Raw genomic sequence first — 19,182 nt, 5'->3', positions numbered from 1 at the left:
AATTCTAAATCAATTTATTCTGAATATATGCAGTGGTCCAGAAAATCATTAAGTTGACTTTGTTATAGCTGCCTTTGTTCCAGCCACAGAATATTGATGACAGAAATGTCCTTCACTAATGGGACAGAGGATATCCAAGGTTTTGGCTTCCTCTATATTGAATGATAAATACACGTTACCTGGGTATTGCTAGTTAATTTGGTCAAATTCGACGTTTTTCCTGTTAAGTAAAGAATGTTAGATTTTAAATAGTTTACATGGAATCTTAAGTAAGTTGTTTGACAAGACTACATCTTGAGGGAAAAAAGTGTTAACCAGTTCATAACACAAGTAAAAGGCGACAGTCGAGCGTCCAACATAAACATACATATTGTGTTTTGTGTCTTTCAATAAATAAATATTGTTCTCATTTTTTACACATTGTATCCAGTCTCTTTATTTCATAGTTTCAAACTCAGTCAGTTTAGAAAACCAATATTAATTTGTAATTTATCCTGTCAATCCTCCCGTTATAAAGTGGACATACATAATGCTCTTTGAGAAAATCGAAAAAACCTGAAAATACCCTAGTGTTAAATGTATAAACTAATCTGAAACTCTGCAGTTACGTTAGAAGCTTTATCACCATAGTGAAGCCAACAATATTTGAATATAATATTATGGTAACGTAAGCTTGCTTTTGTAGATCTTTCTACAGTCGTTGTTATTAATTACCGTTATCATTTTTGACTGATTAGGTTAATAGTTATTTTAACTATATTTTTAACTTGGTCTTGTATTTGAAAATTAATTGTTTGTTTGTTTATTTAAAGAGCAAAGCTATAAAATGGGCTATCTACGTTGTGTCCACTAGATGCGGGTCCGTAGGAAGTATAAATGGAGTATATATAATGTAACTTAGAACTGGCATAGCCAAGTTGTTAGGGGCGCTAGACTTGCAAACTGTGGGTCGCGAGGTCGAATCCCCGTCCCACTAAACATAATTACCCTTTCAGCTATGGGAGCATTATAATATGACGGTCAATTCCACTAATAGTTGATAAAAAAGTACCCCAGGAATTGGCTGTGGGTGGTGATGACTATATGTTTTCCCTCTAATCTTTCACTGTTAACTTAGGGACGGCCAGAGCAGATAGCTCTCAGGTAGCTTTGCGCGAAATTCAAACCAATCAATGGGACATAGTTAATTTAAGAGAAATAAAACATTTTTTTATGTGTGATATAGTCATGTGTTATTATAATATATATATATACATATATTTGTATTTCGGTATATTATATCATATATAAATATTAATCAAGTAAAACAAAACACAGTTAACGTCTTCATTAACATGAACATTAACATGTTTAATCAATGCTAATAGCGTATACAATACAAAATGTATCGTAAAGTACTGACAGTACGATGTACCAGCTTGTAAAATATAAGTAATACAAAAACGCCCTTGAACTTCCTATTGAAACTACTTTACATAATTACCTTTTTCATTCCTTTTTAAAGGATCCGAATATATAATGACAATAGTGAAGAATGAAACTAGCTAATATATTACATTCCTTCCCCCTTTTCTATACAGTTGATTAAAAGGTCTCAAATTATTTACGCAGCGACAGATACATTCGAAATTGAGGGGACATCATCATCGGTATTTTGTAGGGAGTTCTGATAAACAGCGCTGTGATGAAGTTGTGGGAATAATCCTTTGCTTTCGGGAGTTGATACCTTAGTTTTGGAGACAATGATATCGGAATATTCCTTTTCGCAGATCAGTTTCGGACAACACTCTGGGTATGGTAATCGCTTATCTTCTACAACATCACACTTAAGTGATGGTCCTTTCTGAAACCGTGGACACCTGTAATAAAAACTTTTAAACTAGAAACGCTAATATCATTTTTCGAATTACGTGTTTCTTTGTTTGTAGGCAAGCACAAAACTACACAATGGGCTATCTGTGCTCTGCTCACCACGGGTATCGAAACCCGGTTGTTGTAGGTCGACAAACATACTCCGTGCCACTGGAGGACTCGAAATAAATGAACTAAAAACACAATTATTCAGATATTACATAGCTATGTATTTACCACGTAGGTGGATTATTCATATGCAGCCTAAAACATATCAATGTTTGAGTTAATTTCCCAAAAAAAAACAACAAAAAACATTCATTGTTTCTTTTCGGAACAGCGGCAAATTTATTTTAATATTAAATATTTTACCAGCTTACAATAGGGGGCAAATAAACTTTTTTTTTTCGAATCAGTCCAAAACGATGTAACTATGCAGACATCAACTGAAATATTTGCACCCTAGTGGCACAACGATATGTCTGAAAACTTGCAACGCTAGAAACCGGGTTTCGATACCCGTGGTGAGCAGAGCACAGATAGCCCTTGTGTAGCTTTGTGCATAATTAAAAACAAAACAAACAAAACTAAAATATTTTATTTTACAATGTGTAAGGAAAGTCATAAAAATTTGGGTTTAGGAGCAGAAGTGACACTTAAAAATGTCATAAAACGTCCCATCTTTAATAAATGATATATTTATATAATTCATGTAACTTTTTGGGATGCTTAAAACATTTAGTACAAGTTCCAAGTTACTTCTGCTTGTTTGCACCAAAATCAATAGAAATAGCTTTGATCTGATTTAATATTATTACGTATTATATTGTATATTTTGTGAACTTTGACGTGACCTGTAGCGTTTTACATGTTTTACTGAAACTGTGAAATTAATGTCAGTTGAATCATTACCATCCGTAATTCACAAGCTGAAAATGTCAATTTTCTAATATTGTTACGCTTACATGTTTTTTCATCAACGGTAACTAGCAATGCTATTCAAAAACACTACAACACCAAGGTTTAGATTTAAAAAGTAATCCTTGACACTTACAATGAATGAAATGATCATCAGCACTTTTGTTCATATTGCAAACGTAAAAAAAAACGGGCTAAAACACGTTTATATACTGTTATAGTAACGCACGGTAATTTGGGACATACGATTTTTTTTTCTTTGATCCTTAGTGTACTAACTAGTTTTTTGACACCTGCTGAGTCTACGCAACTGTTCAGAAAAGCTCAATCTAATCGCACAGAGCAGAACTGACTCACCGACTCCCTGCAGGTGAAATCATTCGTATCTCAGTTGAAAGCTAAACATAAAAATGTGATAGTAGAAGCACAAAAGATTGGCAGTTACTTAATTTATGATGCTGAGAATGTGGCTTTATAGATATATACTGAATTTACTCCCAGTGGGTGGACCTTAGTACTAGCTAGTATGAAGACTTGAGAATGCTGTATTTCAATTAACAAACGAAAACTTTTCTCGAAGTAATCTCGAAAAGATACGTCCAAAACCACCCTCTTTGGGAGTTTACGGATTGAATTTATATTTAATATTCAACAAATTGTAGTGTAAATACACCCCTTGGCGCCTGAGGGACGTATGAATATGAACTATTTCATTTGCACTACATAATTCTCCTTTTTTTTTGAATTCAAATTGTTTATTTATTATTTATTACAGATTATATGATATTTCTGGTGTAATTACCATTATATTTGTTTTATACCTCTAGATTACTGAAGATGAAATTTGAGGATTCTCAAAAGGCTTAATAAATCCTTCATGTAGTTACATTTGTATTTTTCGTTATTATGTTTTAAGCTAGTTGTGGAAGGATGAAATTACTAGTTGTGTCCAATTTGACATAACCACTCAAATCGCTAAGAGAAATGAAGGAGTACAGATGATAATATACATATAGATTTGTTAGTGACTTTCATTATATCTTGCCGAACACCTAAAATTTCGGAAATTTAAGTATAAGTCATTAATATTGTGCTTTACAAGTGTAATGATTAGAAATATTTACATATTTAACTATTCAATAATTAATAAGGAATACATTTTAGAATTTTTTAAATTTTCACGCGAGTTTTCCACTATATTTAACGATACCCTTGTAAGTCGGATGTGAGAAGGTTGTAAATTTGCATTAATCTCTACCTTAGACAAAAATTACACAATATAATGATTGTCTATAGGATTACACTTGCATGAGTCCATTTCTGTGTCATGCTCTCCTGCAAGGGGTAATGCAGAGACTTGTACAAATTAGAATGAGTTTGGGCTTATCTCCCCTGAATATGTTTAATGTGAATTATTATTAGTTTAGGTAATCTAAGGATTCTGGGATACTGCACTAGGGCCTTGGAATGACTTAAATTATGGTACTTCCATTTTTCTGATCTCTTTGTATTTTATAGAGTTTTATATCTTTTGCCATCCGTGTTTATTTTATTTTATAGCTACATTTAGCTTTCTACTGAAGGGAATTCTGCGATTATGTTATCAATTAATGCTAACGCCCAAGCTCTTCAGTTAGTCCTGAAAAGTTTATAAGCATGATTTTCTAATAACAAGCTAAACTTTCATACTTGATATAGTTTTCCATATCCCATAGATAATGTAGAATATAAAAGTAATGTCAACATCATATACTGGACAATTAATGACCATATGTAAGATCTATAATAGAATAGACCTTGAAAAATCCTGATATTTACCCCATGTGGTCATGTTTGGGACACAGTGGCTCGGGACACAATAGATCATTTTGATTAAAAGAATCCTAGTATTATAACGGCTCTATGAAAAAGCTCATCACTTGATATTCCTGGTTTATATAACAGTTAACCATAGAAGTTGAGAACAATTTGAGGTTAGATTATTTTTTAAGATCCTAATATTGTGAAAACTCTGAAAATGTGTAAATTGCTCATCAAATGCGTCATTCCATATTTTTGTTAGGCGTTGCAGCATAGTTTTGTTTGTATGTAATTATGCACAAAGCTACACAATGGGCTATCTTTGTTCTGTCCACCACGGGTACCGAAACCCGGTTTCTAGCGTTGTAACTTCGCAGACATACCGCTGTGCCACTGGGGGGCTGCAACATAAGAAATATGTTTAATGTGAAGACAGGGCTTATTCTAACTACAGAGCTTTCAAGTCATCTTGTAATAAAATGATTTTGTTGGAATCAGTTGCTGATTCACAATACCCAGGGTTGGGCTACAGTGGACCACTTTGGCTTTTTTCACATATTAATAAAAATATTAATTATTTACAGAACTTATAAAATAATTGATGCAGTAATGTAGCAAAATGGCTAATTGTTATTTATACCTGGGTAATATCAGCTGTTGCTTAAAGGTAATTACACTTTAGAGAAACAGATCCTATCCACTGAGTCCTGAACTTTCTTATTTGATACTTTCTTGGTGGGTACCTGCATACCACAAAGTTCTTCCAGCTATCAGTATTACTGCATGTTACCAGTGCAGGAGTAACGAATTTTGGGGCCCTGTGCACTATATAAATTTTGCTCCCCACCTTCCTTTAATTAGAAAGAACATTTGATATACAGCCTGCAAATATCAAAGCATCTCTCTGTATTAGGCTCGAGAACAGTTTTAGTATAACGTATTCAGCACTTACTTCTCGAATCTTATTGAAGTAGATTTTTTCCCCAGTGATCAGAGGATGGTCCATCTGGCATTAGATTATGCTTTACTGCTTAACACAGAACATTAGTTTTTACAAAAATTCACTATTACTTCCTAATGACCAACATTACTCTCTACTTAGGTACCTAAATTGAGGTTAATCTGTGACAATTATATATCATTCGTTATCATGGTATCCTTTATGACCAACTAAGTCTAATCCTCACTTAATTAATATCTTTTATTACTAGAAATATACTAACTAGTAACTAGTTTATAGCCTTTATTTCGGTTTCTACTCAGTTGTTGTCTTCAGTGAAGTATTGAGAATGAGTGTATTTTGTGTTGGAAATAGTTAGGATTTGATCCTGCGTTTTCTTGATAAAAAGGCTCGTGCTCCCCTCACAGAAGTCAATATTCTCACTTTGTATTATGTTTAAATTGATTTTATAAAACTAATAATACTCTTAAGCGCACACACGTAAAATTATGATTAGACCTAAATAACAACAAATAAAGTTGAAATGGGCAGCAATTCCTTAGTTCTGAGTAGCACTTTAGGTGAAAGTCTTTGAGGACTAATATACAAAAGAATTGGTTTGATTTGGAATTTCTCGCAAAGCTGCACGAGGGCTATCTGCGCTAGCCATCCCTAATATAGCAGTGAAAGACTAGAGGGAAGACAGCTAGTCATCACCACTCACCATCAACTCTTGGACTACTCTTTTACCAACGAATAGTAGGATTGACCGTCACAGGGAGACAACAGGTACGGATAGGCGTTCTTATATATGTGGAATATGCGATATTTTCTTTATGTTGTATTAACTGATAATTTATTGTTAAATGATTAATTGATTTATTAACTAATTGATAGATTAATAAATTAATTACTTAACTAATTAACGACCCTCTCAGGGTGGGCAGGAACCTATAAGTTCTATACCCCAAATTTAGGTGAAGGAGGAAACCGGAGAACCCAGTGAAAACCCACTTTCACAGGGCAGACGCCGAATAATCTATCTGGATTGATTGATTTCTTGGTGCCGAGGTTTATATAGCTTTCAGGACGATTGAAAAGGACGTGGCGTGACTAGCTGGTGGTTTGTTTAATGTGGTTGGTGGAGCGAATGATGAACTGACCAATGGTATCCACAAACAGCGTATATTTAGGCCTGAGTCTTTATTTATCAATGGTTTCATCATGCTGATGTAAAAAAGACTCTTTGATTTTCTTGCTTGCCACAGTTTATCGGGGGTGATGTGTCTGTAATTGTCCCAGTCTATTTTACGTCAGTAAACCTGGAACGTTTTGCCAGGGCAGAATTTTGTTTTCACCAGTCTAGTGCAGCCATTATGTTCTTTTATTCTTGCCCCAAAGTGTCTTCTAGTTTCTCCGGGGTAGGTCTGTTTACAGAAAAACGATATTTCATAAATGATGTTTTTGTGTTATTCATCAAATGTTCCTTGCTTAGTTTTGACAAGGATAAACCTGAGTTTTCTGTAATATTTCTAATGGACATTAATGTTGAACTATTCGAGTACATATTTGTTTCTCTCACTTACGTTTGAACATGTGAGAGATAAATGTTGTTGGTATTGTTTTTCTTGCCTGTTGCATCAATTTGTATTTATATGTTCTTCAATTTATTGGTGATGAAACAAGAAGGGTACTTTTTTGTTTAGAACATTGTATGATAAGTCGACTTTTGGTTTTGATAGCGTTTTTGTCGTTGTTGTTCAAATATGCACTTAATAATATCGTGTTTAACAGAAGCTCAATGGAAAGACTGGAAATATAAGTATCTGTCAGTATGAGTTGGTTTCTTGTATATGGTTGCTGTGAACTTGTCATTCTGTCTGCTGATCAAGATATCAAAGCAGGCTTTTGTTATTCTATATTTCTATGATGAAGTATATTCTGTTGTCTCCAGAGTTAGAGTGTTTTAAGAAAGCTAGTAAACTAGTAAGTCTTCATGACTATGGTGCTAAGTAACAAATGTATCGTCAACGTAGCGTCTGTAAAAACCGTGTTTCTTATTTGGAGGAGAGGAATCTTTGTTCAAAATCTCCCATGAAAAAGTCTGCTAAATCTGGAGAGAGTGGTGATCCAATGACAAGGCCGTATGTTTCTTTAAATAAATCATTGCCGTATTAACAGCTTCTATCTTGACCCGGCATGGCCAGGTGGTTAGGGAGCTCGACTCGTAGTCTGCGGGTCGAGGGTTTGAATCCCCGTCCCACCAAACATGCTCGCCCTTTCAGCCGTGGGGGCGTTATAATGTGACGGTCAATCCCACTATTCGCTGGTAAAAAGAGTAGCCCAAGAGTTGGCGGTGGATGGTGATGACTAGCTGCCTTCCATCTAGTCTTACACTGCTAAATTAGGGACGGCTTTACGCGAAATTCAAAACAAACCGAGCTTCTATCTTCACGACAGTTCCGTATATAAGAAATTTATTATTCAAGAGCTGTTATTTTGTGATGCGGATGAAAATATCAAATCAGGCTTTTATTGTACTATTGTACATCTGTAAGTCTTTCTCCTCAAATGTCACTCTGAACTAGGCAGTTGTTACCCATTTCAACTTTGTTTTTCGTCATGAAGACTCAGTCTAAATCATATATATAAAAGAGATTATCTAAATATATCTAAATAAATAAATATATGTTCAATTATAAGTATGACTTATCTGCTTCATCTACGCTACTCATAAGAAAAACAAGAAACGACTTTAACTCAGTTTATACGAAGTAACCTCATCTAGTACATAAAAACACCTAATATCAAAATGCCAAAATGATGAAATTTAACTTACATGTAATGCACTTCCAGCAACATATTGCTTTCATACTTTTCACATCTCTTCAGGGAACAAGAGCCAACCGTCCAAGTCTCGTTAACGTGACGTGCCACACAGTGTTGAACATCATAGCACATCCCGGGGAAGTCTGAATGAAAAAATAATAGTTTTTGTTCCTTCTGTAAATAGATCTAGATAGAAGAAAATAATAGATAGGAAAGAGAAAATGCCATCGTTCATAAATATGACAATTGGATATTATTATAACTTCTACTTTGGTTAATAAACTGTTGCATTTATGACAGTATATAAGTATATGTTAAAAATGTCAAGTTCTTGAAGGAACATGAAATATCTCCAATGAGTTTTTTTAAGTAAGTTATACTCTGTTATTTCTGCTCCCCCCCCCCATTGGTACAGTGGTAAGTCTAAGGCTTATAATGCTAAAACTGGGTTTTGATACCCGTGTTGGGCACAGAACAGATTGTTTTGTACTCAATTACAAACAAATAAAAACTGACTAGAACTTTCAATATCTTTTCTTTAATTCTAAACTTTTTATTGGTATATTTTTAATATAAAGATTATTTTGCATTGTTAACTTAGTATATAGATTCATAACTAACCTAAATCCCCTGGGCTGGCCGAAGCTTCCATAAGATTGCATGCAGATTTCAATATGTTTCAACTTATGTTTATAGTTTTCATTTATATATTCAACTGTATTACATGTGTTGCTATTGGTGGACAGTGTTACTAAAGTTAGTGCTGCTAGGGTGGATAGTTCAATAGAATGACGAGCTCATCGTAGTGTCTCAACTTGTGATCATGTCATCAATGTCTAGACTTAAGTATATATCCTAAAGATATAAATCTATTATTTGTATTTGTTCAGCATAATAAAAGTATTCACGACAAAACATTTAATTTTATTGTGGTTTTCCCTTATTTCGCGGCCCGGCATGGCCAGGTGATTAAGGCGCTCGACTCGCAATCTGAGGGTCGCGGGTTCGAATCACCGTCACACCAAACATGCTCGCCCTTTCAACCGTGGGGGCGTTATAATATGACAGTCAATCCCGCTATGCGTTGGTAAAAGAGTAGCCCAAGAGTGATTGGTTGGTGGTGATGACCAGCTGCCTTCCCTCTAGTCTTACACTGGAAAATTAGGGACTGCTAGTGCAGATAGCCCTCGTGTAGCTTTGCGCGAAATTCAAAAACAAATGTAAATATTAAACGATAAAGCCAATTGTGTTTTTATGATCTAGTGTATATTTAATGTACTAATTATAGTTTTCATTTCTATATCTAATTTGTATGACATACTTTTTGTAACTTTTGAAATTTTATAAGTAAAACATTTATTGCTAACTAATTTCTTTAATTAATATATAACATCTATTCATCTGGAAAAGGGTGCTTATTTAATTCTCTAGATAATATAAAATAAGGTATAAAAAATATAAACAAAAAATTAGGAAATAGGAATGAGAGCACCAATAAGTAAGAAAACAAGGTAGGAATGGGCGGAGTAACATTACAACACTTATTGCTAATTCATTTCTATAATTAATGTATAATATCTAATCGTCTGGAAAAGGATGGTTACTTAATTTTCTGCGTAATATACAATAATTCTCATGTTTAGCTTCACAAGTTACGTTTCTTCTCGTTGGAAACCCGTAGTAAAGGATCAGTAATGAAAGACTTGTAAAGAAATATTACCAGTCTTGTTGTGTGTTCAGACGTTCCTGTAACTCAAGAAAGTCGTCATACAGTTAGTATAGATTGAACATAAGTTTTAGCGACTCTGTATACTATACAAATGAAACTCCAATTATCACAGCGTTTGTCTGCATTTTATAGACACTTGTCTTTGTACACTGACAGTCTCGGCATGAGACCTAGAAGGTGCCGTCAAAGCTGTTTTTCTTTTTGCTGAGTGAACCTAGTTTGGTTCAAAGTTGTACTCTTGGTGAAATGCAAACTTACATTTTGTATTTACAGTAAAGCTACTAAGGCCATCTGCTGCCTTCCCTAAGTTTGAACTATTGACCAGATGAATTTTGGTTTGGTTTGTTTTGAATTTTGTGCAAAGCTACATGAGGGATATCTGCACTAGCCTTACCTATTTTAGCCATGAAATACTAGAGCCAACTCTTGGGCTACTCTTTTACCAATGAATAGTGAGATTGATCATAACTTTATAATGCCCCCCACGGGTGAAAGGACGAGCATGTTTGTGGGGACGGGAATTCAAACCCGCGATTCACAGATTGCAATGGCTATTCCATGCTTATCACATGGAAAGCAGACAATCAGCAGCATTTGACCACCCATTCTAAGAGACACATTGTTACTTTAATAACGCGCTCACAGCCTATAGTGAAGGGAATACTTTGTAGTATCACATGGATATGAGCCAGGCTCGCCAGCCTCGAAATACAGAGCTCTACTACAGGACCTTCCCCCACCACACTGAAATACAAACTTTTATTATTTTCATATTTTGGAAATAGTGAATACAATGAAATATAACGTTTTGCAGACATAACTAAAACGGCAAAAGGTGACTTTTTTATTTCTGTATTGGTCTAAGTATGTAAGAGCTTTCACCCAAGTTGTGTGTGCATTCTGTAATGCATCCAGAATGTGACAGGTGATCATATAATTGTAGAGAGAATGCTGAGACTCACTTCTCTCTCAAATAAAATGCAGCAGATGGTCAAGGAACACAGACAGGCAACTAGAAGAACTTGCTGGAGTAAAATGGACGCTGAATTTGTGGCGGACTTTTCACGCTTGACAATCGATAAGCTTTGTAACCTTTGCATTAGTGAGTAACAACTGAAACAAGCCACATCGTACATTGTGAAACACATAGGTGAGGATGGTTATTATTAGAGTTTTCCTAATAAGAAACAACTAAACATTCTTAGGGCTAAGATCCAATCCAGACATACATCGTCCAATAGCTACAACTTCTAAACGAATACTTCAGTCTGTGGCTGGCTGTACTGTCAATGGAAGGTTGAAGCCAAAGCAGTTAGATGCTGTGCACATGTTACATCTCTTTTGTGGCACATTGGATCTGAAAGATACGCCAATGAGACTCGTGATGCTCCAGCTGAAGGACTCACAGGGCATATCACTGATGCCACCGGTATCTGGATTAGTTCTTACACTGATTACATGTCCAAAGCATATTTATGGCATTGTATGTAAAAGTACATGTGTGGTATTAAAACATAACAATAATGTTCATCAGTTGTTAGTTTTTGTAATAATTCTTCCTTTGATTTCATAATGTCAATGTGATAAACTTCACTATGATGGTATGAATATTTATTCAGTCTGAGAATATCCATGTTTTTCAGGTATCTGTAGGGTGACCTTAAAATAAGCACTTCAATTATGTAATTTTGAAAAGTAAACTACTAAACTCGCACAAGACTTATAAAACAATCTGGTTGACTTAGTAGTTGCACTACATTTCCCAGCATAGTTTGCACTATGTACTATTGTATAGTGGTTTCAAAAATCAAGGGAAGGATGATGTGTAAACCCAACTAGTGTTGTGAATAATTGCAATCTATATTATGACAATGGTAAGATAAATGCAAAACGCAAAATATTCACACACTTAGGCCATAAAGATGTGTTCAGATTCGAATTTAGAATATATAATACGAGGATATCCCTCGTGCTTAATGACATTGGAAAACAAAGAACTTCTGGATCAACTTGGAATACCAGAAAAATATCTGCAACAAGTCATAGCCCCACCCGTGGAAGGCAAAGTGCGGTGCATTGTAACAGGTGAGAAAATCTACGAACATAAAGGTTAGCGGTGTACTTTACTCAACTTCTGTATTCTACTTGTTACATGGTGTACTTTACTTAACCTCTGTATTTTACTTTTTTACCTTACATACATGAACTTCGTGATAACCTAAGATAAGAAACTGGAAAGTAAATGATACATGTTAAAATGTTCTCTTTATTGGTCTTGCTTCTATGACTTTGACTCATCCCATATCGCTCTCATTGAATCTTTAATAATAACATCTTAGAGCACTTTATTAATAAATTGCGTTAAGTTGTTTTTGAAATATTTTAAATCTTGTATTATTCTGTTTTTAAAAACTATGTTTCATTATCTTAAGAAATAAACATTGTTTAAATATTTCTAATCACAACTATAATGGACTGGTGTAACAGTAGAGAAAATTAGCCTTTTTACCCTTATTCATATGCCGAGATACCCACACCAAAAGTACATAATATAGTTATATGTACATACGACAGTCGTAAACCATGATATTTTGAAATTTAATAATGCCTAAACTTTAAAAACTTTATAAAGATAGATATGTTTAATTTGATTTACTGCCGTTTTATTCTTAATTCTAAAATAGTGAAGGCTCACATTTTTGACGACGATGCTATGACTAAACCTTAAAACATTATACGTATGTTTTATGAGGCGTCAAGTATAACTTTGTAATTTAAGTTAAATTGTTTGCAATTTAAACTAAAGTTTATGTGCAGTTTATGTATTGCATACTTCGTGGTTCTGTCATCGCTGTTACCTATTATAATTATAAATGGATTTGTCAGTCTATAAATGCCACTACTATTTATGAATTGTGAAGTTGGCTGAGAAATATATTTGTTGATTTATTAAACGTACATGACAATTTATAGTCCCCTTGGTTATTTTCCACACGTATCGACTGTATGGTTATTTTCTATACATAAATGTCGATTTATAAATCAACATGTCAGTTTATAAATCTACATAACAATTTACAAATAGACGAGGCGATTTAATAAACCAAGAGGATATCATAGATTACCAAATACACTTAATAAATCGACAAGTATATTTCTCACTCAACGACTCACTTTAAACATAATAGTGTCATTCAGTGATGTAGTGCAGAATTTAGAAATAAGGGGTCACTAAAAGCTCCCTTACCACCACCACACCCTATCCCATAGAACAGCTAATTATCAAATAAAATTGGTTGTTTAGCATGGATTCCGTATTTTATTGATTAAAAGAAAATCATTGTTTGAGGCATATTATTGAAAACGAGCAGTAGGTGTCTATAACTTGTTGGCAATATATTTCAACAATAAACAAACAGTATACAATCCACTTGATTAAAATAATATCTTAAAACAAGACAAACATATATATAAATGTTCGTTTTATAATTAGTCACCACAGTTGCACCCAGAGCTTTAAATAATCGTCTCTTTTCGTCAAAAGTCCACACAAGTCTATTCAATTAATTTAAAACACAGTTGACAAGACAATATATTCCTCTCTACTCTGTTGTTACAATACAATCTTTGATAATTATAGTATTTTGGCACTTGTGTATAAAGTTAAAATCATAAATAATATTCAACGTTAAACTGGTACACAATTAAAAACATTTTCTTTAGGCCTATCTATGGCCTTCAAAAAGTTGACGACTCTACATGTTTCGACGTTACATCCTGAGGATGACGTTGTAACGTCGAAACATGTAGAGTCATCAACTTTTTGAAGGCCATAGATAGGCCTAAAGAAAATGTTTTTAATTGTGTACCAGTTTAACGTTGAATATTATTTATGATGTTAACAATCTGTGATAATTTCATTTAAAAAAAACACACGCCACTATACGCTCTCTTTACGGCTGAACTTACAAACACACAGTCTAGATCTATTTGACTATATCTCTCACTAGCTTTGTCTCACTTTAACCACATTTATAAATAGCCCAACTGAGACCTAGAACTTCTCCACACTACGAGATATTATGATCTAATAATTCTCGAGAAAACTTAGAAAGTTCTAGTAACATGATGCAATAATACAACAAGCACCAAATCACAACAATTGAATTACACAACATATGATTCATACACAGTTACATAAACAAACCTGCCATAAACTATCGCTTCTAAAAATAACTAAATGCAACTCTTGTACTATATTAAAACTATCTAAATCATAACACTTGCATTAAACTTAAACAGTCGCGTATATCTCACAGAGCTTTCAATTAACAGTAATAACTTAATTTGCATAAAGCATTCCATATTACAGACATGATACAATCCCATAATTATATATTAGATTGTTTAAAAAAAGCATCACGGGAAATAATCTGCATTTTAAGTACGGGAGGCATTGCTCCAGTATGAAGTGAGGAACCATTGCTCTCGCAGGATTGTACCACTGATGACATTTATATATATAAATTGGACATAAAATATAGTTTAAATTGTGACAATTTAATTTAGATTGTAAATAAAACTACAAAATGGGCAATACGTACTCTGCTCACTGTGGGTATCGAAACCTCGATTTTTGGCGTTATAAGCTCTCAGATTTAGCATTAAGCCACCGGGGGAGATTGCAAAATACAACTTACTAACTGCAATATTTATAATAAATATGAAGTAATGACAACGAAATCTGGTAATAAAGTTGCTACAACAATTTGTTTTGTTAAATGATTGAGCAAATAGTTATGAAAGAAGCTGTAATGAAAAAATATATGAAACTAGTAAAATTGCTGGCGTCATAGTTACCATTGTTACAAACTTATATTTTCCAACAGTGCATCTAATTGTTTTCATTTTTTATTACTCAATGGCATCCTCGATCCGATAGTCCAGAAGCAATTACACCAATTGGGTCTCTTTAATACGGTTCTGTATATTATATACAAGCACATATAATTTTGTGAAGAAGAATAAGTTAGCAAATAAATAAAAATGCAGCCACAAAACAAACATCCAGAACAGGAGCACAAATCATCAGGTGTATGATTATGTATTGTGCCCTGGCTTGTTTCAGGTACCGACGGAATTAAGACCCAAAATGCATTGGGGTACCCTGTGTACTCGGTTTAACCTAAATTTCGCCATACCCCGCGGTTAAAAAAAAACTGGGGAAATAAAGAAGCAGATATGTATCACATCTTTGACATCTTTCCCTGTCTACAGCGAGAAGTGGGAAGGTGATTGCTCACCGTTACACTAATCAGTAATTAAAACAATAATTTGAGTACTATACATCAACAGAGGAGACAACAAAACTGTCCTTGAAGTTGGCATTCCAGCCCCCAATATTATATTTGGGCACAAATATCAAGATGTTATGATACTATATACTAATCCCCACCTTCTGCTTTTAATATAGCTTCCATCCTTTACCCTTCTGTGCTACTATCCGCATTTCTCCAATAATACCACTGCAATGGTTCTACAAACATTCTCACAGTACCAGGTCTTATATAGGGGGGATGATTACATTAGTTCATGTTTTCATTTTTCTTGACTAACTAATAACTATTTTTTGAGCTGTTTCCACTGCTGCATTTATTATTTCCTTAAAATCCGAAATGTAATCCAGGATCTTTGAATGGTCTCCCTCATTTTCCAACCAGTTGTCTTTGAGCAACAACAAAAGGCCACTCACATTGTGAGAAAAGATCATGTCAAAACTAGAAATTCCAACTGACTCAATAGGAACTTCCCTTGTGGCAAACAAAACTAAAGGTGTCCCTTAGTCCCAATCTGCTTTGTGTTCCAAACAAAAGGTTCTGAGCATGTTTTTCAAAACTAGATACTGATCAAAATATAATGTATAAAGTTTAAAAAATTCATTAATTGGTTTCCGATTTTTTTAAAAGAAAAATAAATAAAATAATGGTGAAAAATCTTAATTTGTGCACCATAACCAGTTTTACTTAAATAATGTCCAAATAATCAATTACAATTATTTCCCCTCCAACAAATAAATTTTAGAAACTATTTCTTTATTTTTTGCTCTATAGAATATAATTTTATTTACCCCATTATTTTGAAATTTATGTAAATAATTTGATATTTATTATAAAATAATTTAAAATATCTAGTGAAGTTTTTATCATCAAAGCTATTGAACAGCAATTTTTGTACTAATATACTTACGTTAGATATTAAAAATTGTAAATTATTACAACTTTAACAATATCTAAGAAGTTACAAATATATAATACTCTGTACCGTATGTATTGGAACATTACTATTTGATGAGGAAACTCCATTTACAATTTGAAATGTGAAATCATTTCTTTTATCATAAATATTAATATTACTATAATTATTAATTATCTTAATAATCTCAGTAATATACTTCAGTGTCTGATGTGGAGGTATTTTCGATTTGTAGAACTGCAGGGTAAATGTAACGAATATAATTACCAATTACTGGATTATTAATAGTGATTAGGTCATCAAATATCTATATGTTAAGGAAAATAAATCCGTATTTTTAAAATGTTTTATAAATCTATTTTCATAATAATAAAGATGTAAGTTGGCGATATACTTGAATAATTAGCTCTCATCAGTATATCCTTTATTTGTTTAGAAATGTGTTTATCAAAATATATATAATTATTATATAAGCAGAAAATAATAATAATTAATATTATTAGCGATAAAAGTTCGATTTTCTACTTTTGTAGGTATATCAATAAATTGATCTATTAACGGATTTATCACCAAGACTAAATCGTCAAGTGGTTTAGTTGTAAATAATGTAGTGAAATTGTATGTTTGAATTGTATCTGCTAATTGTCTTTTATTACGATTTTCTAGGATTCTAAAGACAGGTTAATTATTCTTAATTATCCAGAAATTATGTTTAATATTTATATATTTTTTTTTGCATTTTAAAAATAACTGGTTCGGTAGTTTGCTTAATAAAACTGGAACTTCTTTCACTATAGTTTTTACCAAAACAGAAATAAAATGAAATTTGCTATCAGATTTATGTATTGCATACAGATATGGTAATTCTAAATATGCATTTGATATCACACCAAGTTTTTATCAGCCTTTTGTTTGTTTGGTTGTAGTTTAAGCACAAAGCTACACAATGGGTTATTTGTGCTCTACCCCCCACGGGTATCGAAACCTGGTTTCTAACGTTGAAAGTCCGCAGGAATACCGCTGTGCCAGTGTGGGAGCTTTTAGAAACCTTCAACAAATTGTTCATAATACTCTCGTTAGATGTATTTTACAATTTAAAAGTTTGTATAGTATTTATCTTACTGTTTAAAATTTGTGCATATAAACGTTTACAGATAAAGTAAAAATTACAACTAGCTTTATCAATAGACACAATAATATATTTCTCCTGTATTCTACAGATTTTAGTTTTTAACCAAAACAATGCTAAATCTATTAGATATTTCATATTTTACTTTATTAATCAATAATATCTCCATTATAAAACTATGCATAGAATTTAAAACGTCTGTTTTTTTCTTACATTTTGTAGCTATTCTATATTTAACATCTTGTTTCACGATATTCAGTAAAGAATTATCTTTTTCCAAATTATTATTTCCAGATTTTCTGTAGTTTACAAAAAGAATCTGTACATTATTTATATCTGAATTATTTGAAAAATATCTTTAATTATATATAAGTGTTCCCATTGGAATTTTATATCTAAAATTGTTAAAGGAAAAGTATTTCGTATTACAGAATCATGCAAAACTTTAGAAATTTGCAAATCATTAAAAATCTTATGTTTAAGATTGATTACTAGGTGTAATAATTTTCTTATTAATAACCCCTTAGTTAAATCATTCAAATTATTTATTTTAAGCTTAAATTTATAGTATCATAAATGAAATGTTTAGCATGATTATTTTGAAAATTAAAGGTTAATACTTCCAATACTGTTAATACTTTGAAATGTTTAGTTTATATATATATATATTATTCTAGAAATAACTACAAATGTTAGCAAGTACTTAAAACTTTTTGTATAACTTCGCACAAAAAGCTATAAAATTTACCTATTTGTTATTTGTTTTTAACGCAAAACCATATCAGGTTGTATGTTGTGACCACCAAATAATTAAGAGAAGGAAATGTTGTTCCCTGTTTCATTTAGAAACAAAAATTGGAAGAAAACCATAATTATGTTACCGTGTGGATCTTTTTAGAACCATTAAAGCGATATTATTGGGGAGATCCAGATAGTAGCCCAGAAGGTGGAGGGTGGGCGCTATACTAAAAGCAGAAGGTAGAATTTTGTATAATATTGTTGCGTCAGCGAGGTCACGTGACTAGTGTCACGCCCCCTGTTTTCTTGAAATATCTAGTACCTACGTGAATTGTCGGGAGATTACTAGATATAGGGTAGTCTGGTATATATAAGAGGGTGACAACGTGACGGGAACAACGTGTGTGTAGGTAATGAGTAATTGAACTGCAGTCAGAGAGAGATGTATTGTTGAAGTTAACGTCGTTATTATAGTTTGTTATAGCGCGACTGTTGAAATTAAGTGTATCGTAAAGTTATATTCGGAAAGAATAAACCAGTTTTATTAAGTAAGGACTTGTGTCGCTAAAGTTTCGTCGGAACGAAGTTACGGAAAATTAATTAACAAACGGAGACGTAACAAATTGGTGTCAGAAAGTGGGATAAAAAAAGAAGAAAAGAGAATGGAAACGAGGAGCGGCAAATAAAACTACAGTTTAGCAGATTTGATGGCAGCAATACAAGAACAGCAAAAGAAACAAGAAGAGAGACAACAGCAGTTGCAAGAAAACCTGCAACAATGGCAGCTCGAACAACAAAATAAACAAGAAAAGGAACACGAACAACGAGAAATTAAACAAGAAGAGAGATTACTGCAGTTGTTAGAAGGAAAAAAAAGAAACAAGAAGAACGAGAATTTAAACAAGAAGAGAGATTACTGCAGTTGTTAGAAGGAAAAAAAAGAAACAAGAAGAACGAGAAAAGAAACAAGAAGAGAGATTACTGCAGTTGTTAGAA

General features: G+C 33.0%; 1 protein-coding gene across 1 annotated transcript in view; it reads right to left on the bottom strand.

Annotated features, from left to right (window-relative positions):
• Nucleotides 1–1,365: 1,365 nt before the first annotated feature.
• Nucleotides 1,366–19,182, bottom strand: part of LOC111085057 — a 22,350-nt gene continuing 4,533 nt past the window's right edge. The window contains exons 2-3 of the mRNA XM_022382119.1: nucleotides 8,349–8,481; nucleotides 1,366–1,859 (exon numbers count right to left, since the gene is read on the bottom strand). Coding sequence (XP_022237827.1) covers nucleotides 1,604–1,859; nucleotides 8,349–8,481 — 389 coding nt within the window. The 3' untranslated portion in view covers nucleotides 1,366–1,603. The remainder of the gene's footprint in view (nucleotides 1,860–8,348; nucleotides 8,482–19,182) is intronic.

This window comes from Limulus polyphemus, unplaced genomic scaffold, assembly GCF_000517525.1.
Source record: "Limulus polyphemus unplaced genomic scaffold, Limulus_polyphemus-2.1.2 Scaffold217, whole genome shotgun sequence".
NCBI lineage: Eukaryota > Metazoa > Arthropoda > Merostomata > Xiphosura > Limulidae > Limulus > Limulus polyphemus.
This window is presented reverse-complemented; position numbering and strand designations above follow the sequence as displayed.